The sequence below is a fragment of the Epinephelus moara genome, chromosome 21 (genome assembly GCF_006386435.1).
Source record: "Epinephelus moara isolate mb chromosome 21, YSFRI_EMoa_1.0, whole genome shotgun sequence".
NCBI classification, from domain to species: Eukaryota; Metazoa; Chordata; class Actinopteri; order Perciformes; family Serranidae; genus Epinephelus; species Epinephelus moara.
In genome coordinates this window covers 22,015,545-22,026,305 of record NC_065526.1, presented here as the reverse complement: position 1 = coordinate 22,026,305, position 10,761 = coordinate 22,015,545, and the positions used below count along the sequence as shown (strand labels likewise).

At 39.1% G+C, this 10,761-nt stretch overlaps 1 protein-coding gene across 1 annotated transcript; it reads right to left on the bottom strand.

Annotated features, from left to right (window-relative positions):
• Positions 1-1,330: 1,330 nt before the first annotated feature.
• Positions 1,331-8,902, bottom strand: tcea1 (transcription elongation factor A (SII), 1). Its single transcript, XM_050033633.1, has 10 exons — positions 8,672-8,902; positions 7,334-7,396; positions 7,151-7,256; positions 5,124-5,226; positions 4,826-4,974; positions 4,630-4,686; positions 4,138-4,292; positions 3,829-3,975; positions 1,947-2,018; positions 1,331-1,738 (listed from the first exon to the last, which is right to left on the bottom strand). The coding sequence occupies exons 1-10, from the start codon at positions 8,744-8,746 to the stop codon at positions 1,730-1,732; spliced, it is 936 nt and encodes a 311-aa protein (XP_049889590.1). The 5' UTR covers positions 8,747-8,902; the 3' UTR covers positions 1,331-1,729.
• Positions 8,903-10,761: the final 1,859 nt, after the last annotated feature.

Genomic DNA, 10,761 nt, shown 5'->3' with positions numbered 1-10,761 from the left:
CGAGATCAGACTTAGGTCATTTTGTACTCATCTGCTGATATGGAGCTGTAAAGGATCTTTTAAATAATCAATCATAGAAGATGCTGGGAAATAAAGGTAATTAAGTACTAACTCATTCCCAGTGAACAAATGCCTGTGTGTACATAACAGTAGTGGTTCCCTACATTTTTTGCTTATGACCCTTGAACTCTAATACTCAGTTTGTGATCCTGGCGACCCCAGGCACTCTGTAAAATGATTAAAACATACATAACATAGATTTATCACATTGAAATTCATGACTTTTTCTTCTATGATGATTACCTATAACCATGAATTAGGAAAAAAATGTCGCACACAGATTAAAGGAATACTTCACCCCCAAAATGATCATTTGTATATCAACTACTCATTCTCTGATAAAGTGTAATTGCAAAGAAAACATTTCTTACATGCCTCCCGTTAAAACCGGCAAACATTGATGAATTGAAGCCATTGAGGACAGCATATTCGCTGTCTTTGGCAAACTTCACCAGATGTCCTCCCCCCATATTATTCTTGTATATGAATGCATACTGGCATTTCTTATAAAACACGTCACATCACATTACCCTGTGGTCAGCCCTTTCCAACGGGAACTAAAAGTGAAACTTGTCTACGCTTTTACTTTCAGTCTTGTTCACACAAGAATTTGTTTTAACTTGAGGAAGACAAATTACATACATAAAAGGCTGACAGTAAGGTAATGCAATGTGTTTGGGAAGTACTGAGCATACAGCTGGATACATGAGACTTGTTGTTGTGTGAGAGTTTGTAAACAGATGTTTTAATATAGTTTTGCTGTTGTTAAATGTGGTCCCCTTTTACCTCAATTCGATTGTTGATTTTGGATACTTCGTTGATGGTGGAGGTACACGGGAAAAACGTCTCTTGAATTAAACCTAACACAGGGTGAGTAACTGATTAGTATTGCTTCAATATTGTACTTAAGTACTTGCCTTCTTTGAGTTAAAAGAATAAACAGACTTTTGTGTGACTGGTCTGGGTTCAGTTTGTGTGAGGGTAAGGCAACACTACTCGTCAAAATGGAGTGGCTGCACCTGGCCATTAAAAAAAAACAAAAAACCTAGAGCAAAGGGAAACAATTGTGCGTCTCTCCTGGTTGTGCCGATGACATTACCCCGTCCCTAGACAGATTAATATGCATACATCAGCATTCACTTTGATGTGATGAATATTCCACCAATAACAAATGTATACTCCTCGACACACACGCAGTGTTTGTCCTCTCAGATCCCTAATTGCATTAGTATAATGTTCAAGATTCACATAACCAGAAGAGACTGCAGAGTAATGAAAAGCACTTCTTTTTAATCAAATGGATTACACTTTTATTGGGAAATTAAATAAAACAATGCAATGTTGTGAGGGAAAAGCAAAACAACATTGTCCAAAGTGTTAAAACTACATATAAAAAATGCAGATAAAAGAGAATGAGACAAGATTGATCGCACATATCGGACAGTGACAAAACAACTAATAGTAAATAGTAAAAGATTTGGGGGGGAGGGAGTCGGGGGACTGACAATGAGCTCCATCTATGAACAGGATATTTATTCAAACGGTAACCGGTGGCATCTTTGTATGGCATGTTGTGTACTGTGTACCACGAAATACAAAGCTCCAATCTGTTGCAGAGAGACACAACCTGGTCCAGGAATTTTGCTACTTGTCGGAGTGCCGTGCAGATTCAGCAGAACTAGGACACAAAGAAACACAAATTAACACCCAGATACTAAAATATGATCAAGTCAGAAACAGATAGCTGAAAAAAAAAACCCTTTCCAAATCAACAAAGATTTGTAAATATAGTGTGGAGACACTTCAACAATAAAACAACAACTCAATGTACAGTTAGCTGAAGGGTTCCAAGACTGAGTCAGTGAAGCCCACAATAATAAACATACCTTCCATCTATTTCCGCATTGATTGCAGAAGACAAATGTGGTCATCGGTTCATCAGCACTGCGAGTTTGAACCTGGGAAAGACAGAAACATGCACAAACTATTCATTACGATATCATATTGAACAAAGCACTGTCTAAACTGACTTTAAACCAGGAAAAACTTATCAAGTCACCACTCTGCTCTGAAGTTAATGGATATGCCACATTCTGGTTTTTACAATGCACTGTGTTATTTTAACCAAACCAAGTACACTGAGTCAATGGGCCCTATCTTACACCTGGTTCGAAGCCGTCATTGCTAATTTCAGACCAACAGAGTTGTCATTTTAATTGCCAGCATCCATGTTGTGTAAGTACTTGTGCCCATGTGAGGTGTAGTCAGGTGCACTGCTGACATATTACTATTTTAAGGCAGCAGAAAGTGATTGCGCTATTGACTGACAAAAACCTGGTCTAAAGTCAATGCTCTCTACTGATTAACAGACCTACCGAGAAGAAATACACGTGGGCCCATTTAGAATGTTTATGCTGTCAAGTTTGAAACCATCTGTAACACGGATAGTAAGATGCGCCTACACAGAAGGGTTCACAACATGTGTACACTGCTTGTTACACAAGGGCGCGCTGATCGGTTGCAGGTGGGTGAATTAATAGATCATTAAATGGTGAAAATATTAATTACATTCTTTAAAATATGAACATAGCGAGAACAGAGCTGCTGTCTGACTCCTCATTACAAGACTTTGCATTTATGCATGAGGAGCAGTGTAACTTTACTGATTATTTCAAATTCATTTTATCACTACAGTTTTTAGTTTTGCTGCCTTAAGGCCTTTGTACACTGAGGCTGTTTTTTTTCGGATGCTATTTTTTTTAATCCATCATTCGAAAAAAAATCAGTACGCACAGAAACCTTGCACACCGATTCTGATGTGTTTTATTCTTATATTTGTTGTGAAAATTCACAATGCGTGACAAAATTAAAAGACACATTTCGTCCTATACCTCTCTCCTTTGGAGTTACCTATCTGGCTGTCACCACTCCCTCCCTATCTGTCTGTCATTTGGCACCAAAGCTGCAAGAAGGGGTGGAGTTGTCCTCCCCATTCTGTGTGCAGTCCACATCCTCCACCTCGTCATCATCATCTACCTGATTATACTACTATCTGCCCTGTTGAAATGAGCTATCTGAGTTATGAAATGATTCTGTGCAGCCCGTTCCTCTGTTTTGTTGAAGCTGTGTCCCGCCGCCAAGTTTTCTTCACTGATTCTTGGCCAAATGTCTCTAAAGGCTCTGACCGATGCCAAAAATACAGAAAATCGAACCTGTTCTGAAAATTTTAATGACAGACGAACGTGTCAAACTCAGTGTGCAAAGGCCTTAAATGTCCCAGGATATCTGCTGCAGTAACATTACTCTCAGCAAAAACCACTCACATCTCTAATTCACCAAATCCACCATGTAAACAGCAGTGCGCCAGGTGCAGGCACACCTGGCTTGTAAAGGGAACGGAACATGACACTCTGATTGGTTGAATTCATGCTATGCATTAAAAAACTATGATTAATTAAGGGACTAAATACAACCCCATTACCCCTTGTGCCTTACAGATTATGCACCGTTTAACTAGCAAAAGTGGTTGGACACACCCTAAATGCAATTAAGACCATGTGTATAAATAGGCAGAGTTGCAATTATGTGACGTTTATGTTGGGACAACTAAAAGAAACCCAAGTGTGTAACAGTGCTGAAATTATTATGAGCACACCTGTAACTTGGCACAGACTAGATGTAATCTCTTGTTAAACCAATTTTACCATCAGCCATAACATCCTTCTCTCACTGCCACAGTTAAAATGAAGCACAAATGGCCATCTGTACCTGTGTGTAGGTGCAGCACTTCCCCTTGCACTTGCCACAGGTGAATAGATCAGTCTGAGTGCCTCCAGTCGTGGCCATCTGGTGGTCCCTGACAGCCTCTTTGGTCAAATTCTTTCTCATCTCCTTCAGCTCATCACTGGCCATTTCCTACACAAACACAAGAAGTACATTTTATTTATATCCGCTACTGCTGTAACAAGAGACATACACCATATGATCAAGTTATACCAACAGTGTTGGAATAACTGAACTACTGACTATGTGCAAATTCTAGGATCTTTAGGATTGAGCAACCAACCGCCAACACACCTCTGCGGTCATCTTCGCCATCCGCTCAGGGGTTACACTCCCACATAGCACAGTCCTCCTTAAATTAGGGTTCTTCACGTCCTTCAAATTCGAGATCCGGCTCCGCACACGGTTCTTGTATTTCATGTCTGTGTTCTTAAACTCTTGAAAGATAAGTGATAGTAGGTCAAGGAATTCAACTTTTAACTTTTAAGTGTGTTTGTAATGAAACATGAAGTGGATTAACTGGTTTGCTGATTGGCTAAAATGGATCCACAAAGATTTTGATAAATAAAATGTGTAACATTCACGTTTTTTAACATATCACAAAATATTAAACTAAATAAAGGATTAATAATCATGAAAATAAAGGTTAGGCATGGCTTTTGTGTACTTCTTTATATCACCAGCATCTAAAAAACCATTCACATAAGTAATTTAAAACACAGAAACATCCAGAATGTAAAGCAAACATCTGCTTCAGACACATTTTCCATTCAAAATAAAGGATATCTTCCTCGATCTGTGCTCCAAGTTCATCACAATCAGCACCAATAGCAATATAATCATCTGAAAAGAAAGAACAAATCAGAGGTTGGCCATTAAGTGTTGAAAAATACCATGAATGAAGACAATACTAACTGACCACAATGACGGATATCCTATGTTAATAAGTGTGTTGTCCATATTGTTATATCGGCAGGATTACCTCCAGTCTGCAGAGCATTGGCCAGCATCTCTCTGCACTTGAGCCTGATAGAGTCGGAGGTGTTGGGGGCACGAGGGAAGGTGTTGATCAGTGTGTTGGTTGAAACTTCAGCGGGCTCGCTCTTGCTGCTGGAGTTACTGCTGGAGCTGCTGTAGGAGCAATGTGAGAAGAGAGCTTGAATCAGCAACTGGAGCAAACCAGTGCAGGAAATGAATTCCATTGCTGCACTCAAAAATGTGTCGACCATCAGTAATGATAAAACATATGAAAAAATATATATCATTATCTTTCTTGTTACCTTTCTTCTTTTGCCTCTGGGCTTCCCTGCGAAGGGGAAACAACTGGTGTTGTCTGCTCTTTCCTCTTTTCATCTGAAGGTTTCTCTCCACCACCTGGCTCATCTGGGGCACAAGAGGCAAAAGTCAAGGAAGTGACGACACAACGAGAGCGACACAAGAGAAGAACAATTAACAAGCAGCTAGCCTAACGGCCTTCCTGTAATGGTTCTTTACAATATTTTGTAGTTTTGTATAGTTGTGGTTCTCAGACTTTTTTAGGTAATACACCCCTTGTGAAACACTGTTTCGGCCCACTGACCAGCGCAAAACATTAAAGTCGAGGTAAAAAAAAAAAAAAAAGAAGTACAATACAGCTCTGTGGCATCAGTGTCTATTTACAAATGACAACAAATGCTACATTCCAAATGTTTACAGTCCATCACTATATTCATGGCAAACCAGTGTTTTTTCAGCGTGCAATAACACTGAGGTGGCACTATAGCTGCAGTAAGCTGCGTCTTTGTTAAGTGGCATTTACAATTTGGCATTTTAGCCATCATTAAAAACAGATAGTTGAGGCAAACAGGAAACATAGAGCGAGAGCGAGAGATAGGAGAGACATGCAAAAGTGGTCTCATGTAGGATACCAAGTAGGTACACTGTGATAATAAGGTTTGCATCTTAACCCTTTGGCTACCCTCAATTAGGGATGCACGACAATATCGGCACGTCATTAGTATCAGCCAGTATTGGCTTTAAAATGAACAGAATCAGAAGTGGCCAACATGCTGTTTCTTAATTTGCACATTCATTCATTCAATCATTCATTTTCTGTAACCGCTTATCCTGCTGGGGGTTGTGGGGGACTGGAGCCTATCCCAGCTGACATTGGGCCGGTGGCGGGGTACACCCTGGACAGGTCACTAGACCATCCCATCCCACAAAGCGACAGACAACCATTTACACTCTCATTTAAGAGTCACCAATTAACCTAACCTGCATGTCTTTGGATTGCGGGAGGAAGCCTGAGTACCTGGAGAAAACCCACGCTGACACGGGGAGAACATGCACACTCTGCACAGAAGGGCTCCCCCACCCTGGGTTTGAACTAGGAACCCTCTTGCTGTGAGGCCCACAATTAATTTGCACAGTGAATGAATATTAGATATATTGAACAGTACTGTATTTCACGTCTGTGGGCCGTCACGATAAGAGTATGCATGCATAATATGATGTTAATTCCGCTACAGAAGAGACTTAATGATCAGTAAAATCAGCAAAAAATCCAATCTCATGCATCCCTACCCTCAATGTAGAACTATTGCGGGAGAAAATTTTTGAATCAAATGGGAGGCCTCTTGTCAACCCCAACGTCAACAAAACACGAGCTAAAACTGAATTTTCACAAAAGCAGCAATTAAGCAGAAAAGAACCACTGAAATAGAAGCAAACTGACATTAATGGCTGGTTAATATGCTGTCATGTGAAACAGTAACTTTGTAAGACTGTTGCCTTTTTAAAATATTACACTGATATGTCTGTCATTAATCATAAAAATCACACAATGAAGCAATAATAACAACAAATGTGGTGATAACTACAACTCAAATCTGCACAGTATCATAATATGATAGTGTGCCTGTATAACACAATAATCCACAACCTTTTATAGACATCTTAATTCCTATGCTTGCTATCAGCGTGAATATCTCTGCTGAAATCATCACTGAAACTGCTGGCTGCTGATGGTTTGTTTGTGCTGCTGAACACCTCACTTACTCACAACACTGTGGGCTGGAAGTGATTTCAGAAACTCCAACAGGACATGTTTGACAGCTGGTGTGCCCAGAGCACGATGTGTTACAATAAGCAAAGAGTCAGAATTGGCTTGGGCTCCATTAAGCCAATCAGCTACAAAACAACACTATGACTGGCTCTGATACAGTTACGCACAGAAGCTCGTGACATTAAAAGATCTCTCCAGAAAAACATACACATAACAAACCAAATCCATACACATTGAAATATAACTGAACGCAATAGTTACCCAGGAGCTTCTTCCACGATTTGATCAAGGACTTGGCTAGGGATGTCACCTCGTCGTCTGTGCTCTGCTTGCGGATGGCGTTAACGGACATCCCAATTCTGGTGGACTGTGGAGAGACACTGTGTCAGTGCTTCAGGATTTGAACACTGACGACGTGCCTTTAAAAGAAGTGAGCAAAGATACCTGAAGCAGCTCGAGAGTCATGGGGATGTTTCGCAGCTCCTTCAATAGGTCCAAAGCTCCAGCCTGAAGAGGAGAGAAGAGAGGAGAGGATGGAGTGAGCACGGTCAGATTTCACACAAGTCTTATGAATATTAAGATATACTTAACTATTGTATGGGAGTTACGCACCATTTATTAACAGTAATATTTCAGATAAAGTGCTTTTTTGTTATTATTACTGTCAATACAATGGAAAGTTTATCATTAACATTTAGAAGTGTGGAAATAGAAGTAGTCAATTGACAGAAAATGAAACTGCAACTGTTTTCATAATTGATTGCGTAAATATTAAATAAATAACAAAAATGACATACAGCTTGTACTAGCCTTCAAATGTGATGATTTATCACTTTAATGCTAAGGTAAAAAATTAGGTTATACTGCATATGTTAAATATTAAAATAATTATTTATGTGTACTATTAACTTTAAGTTCATAATTTAAAACACAGAAAAGGGATGGGACTGCATAAGTGTACACCTGGACATGTAATTTATCTGATTTATTTATTTTCGTTTATTATGAATTTACTGCATGTTTGCTATTTTTGTTGTTGTTGTTGTTGTTGTTACTCTGGTTTCGTTTCCCTATGGTTTCATGTTGGAAAAAATGTCCATCTATCTTAGTCACTACAACATAAAAAAACAAGTGATTGCTCGATTATAGTCGATAATAACACTCATAGTTAGTTGTAGCCTTAATAACGTTATTACGTTACATTACATACAGTACAAGTTACAGTAGCTAGGCGGCTAACAGTTAAGCGTCCCCAACAGTTAACGCACTAGCCACTTAGCCGCTTGCAAAATCCCAAAACACAACTAAAACCTTACAGATAAGAGCCTGCTTGTGTTTCAGATATTGATTTCTAACTGTTTACTTAATTTCTGTTCTCTCAAAATGGCTAAACCCAACGTGTTATTGCGCTGCAGGGCACACGGCTAGCACGGACTGGTGGGACGCTATGTGGCTAGCCGCTAGCAGCCCATAGAGCCGCCGACCACTTTGACAGACTTGCAAGCTAGTTAGCTATGTGCAGCTAGCCAGTTGGTCACAAGTACAGGTATGCTAGCCGTGGAGCTTATTGTTCAGGGTAACCTTGTTGTTGACGGTTGGGAATAATACTCTGGAGACTCTGTGGGAAATTGTGTTGTCAGTGACTGAACTGGCAAAAGGCACCAATAGGCTGGACAGTCGGCGGCTAACCCCATAGCAGCCCATTAGCGCCGACGTTAGCTAACACAACAACATCAGCCTGATCGGCTAAGCAGCGGGCAGGTAAGCATCCATTCTTCTCACCCCGTTTTTCTTCTGCGCCATTTTATCCATCTTCTTCGCGATTCTGATGATCTCCTCTTCCTCTTTCTTGCCCATGTTGACTGGTCTGATGAAATCCAAAAAAAATCGGGGACAAAAGGAAAGAAAATTCGCGACAAAGAACACGCTATTGGAGTGAGAGCGGCGGCGGCGTCTACTTGAGGGACCCGGGACCGCACACTGACCCTCCTCCGCTGAGTAGCAGACATGAGTAGTCGATGCATGGTGCGTTCAGGGGGAGTAAATCAGAATCAGATTTATTCACCAAGTAAGTACAGATGGTACACGTATGAGGAATTTGACTCCGGTTTTTGTCATGCACAGAAATAGACATACAGCTAAAAACAAGGACAACAGAGCTGCAAATTTAAACATTTGACCACTATGGATAGATACAGATTTTTATATGCATGCTATGTAAGAACAGCAACAAAATGAAAGTTGTAGACAGAAGAACAGCATTGCAATGGTGCAGAGTGCAAAAAGACATGTTTTTTATTATGAATACCCACATATATTTCTATGTTCCCTCTAGTTCTGCACAAACATCTGTCCCTCTGCTACCAAAACAAAGCCTGCATTTTGGCATTATCGTCACTTGTCGTTAGATGGCGCTAAAGTGCCACTTGTATATCTGCTTGGGTCAACAACTGACTGCTGTTGCTGGAAACCTTTGGGTCTTCTAATGTTTACATGTAAAGTTTTAAATGATTACTGTCCAGAAATAAAAGCAATAGTTTTAGTAATCATTGAATGTAGGCAATTTTTTTAGGCAAAAATGCCTCAAATGGTAAATTGTTGTTGATTAGTTTTATTTGTAAACAGCTTTATAATGGTATTAAATAGAATTTATTTGCTTTGGGACTGTTGATTTGGAATTGTGGTGTAATATGTTTACTATTTGCGAAATATTTACACTTGATACGTGCAATAATGTAAATTCTGCCACTCTGTTTCTTTCTGTTTATGTATTATATCTGGCTTTTATTTTCTACTGCTTACAAACAATCACTCAGTTGCAATGTCAGTATTGTTAAACTGTGCAATATCTATACTTCCATCAGTCAATAATGTAAAATCAGTCATTCAGTCTGTCTCTTTATTATATTCTGCTTCTTTTTGATGCTTCCTTGCTCTTTGTTTTTGTACAGTTTACTTACTTTATGTATTTATATATTGCTTTATATTTTATTCTATCTATTTATTCATTTATTTTTTGCATTATCTTATCTTGTATTATCTTATTTTATATACATAGCTGTTGATTTCAGGGGGACATAAGGGACACATACTCCTATTATATTAAGAACATGTGCATTTGAAAACTTATGCTTTTGTGTATATAAATATTCAAAACCGAGAAAATTATTTCCAAATTTATCATTGCATTGTCTCAAACAATGGGTTGCAAGATACACAGGGATCACAATTAATATTCAACAACAATAAACAGGATAAGGTTGCCAAAAAAACATGCCTTACAAAGTTGTATGTCTTTTTTTAAGATATTACTATGATCTTTTTTTTTTCTTGTTAATTACTGGATTAATTTACCTCCTCAGATCTCTAAACATTAGGCTATGCAAATAAAACAGTAGGGAAAAACATCTTTTTTTTTTAGCAGACAAGGTCATAACATCAGGGTTTACACTAGTAAAGGGTAAAAAAGAGCTGATATAGGTTTCTTTTGGAACATGGGTAGTGGAAGTACTTGTTTGGCACTTGTTGACATTTTCATTACCAGAATCATAACTCAGTTGCAACAACACAAAGTTTAAAAATATATATATATTCTCTATGCAGCAGTTGACAGTTATCACTGTATTATTCATTGCTATCAACAGTCAGTTAAGGGGCTTCATTCTTACTAAGGGCCTTTGGTAGGACTCATGGCTTTTGATGAAGGCGTGGCTGTTGTGAAGATCAAACCTGCGACCTTTGGGTAGCCGGAGCTGGGGCACGATGAAGGCACACTGTGTGGCACTGATTGACTTGCTAATTTGGATCTCACTAATCCAAAGAGATCAGCATGTAACATTGACCCTAGTGATTGAAGGTTAGGCTGTCACTGA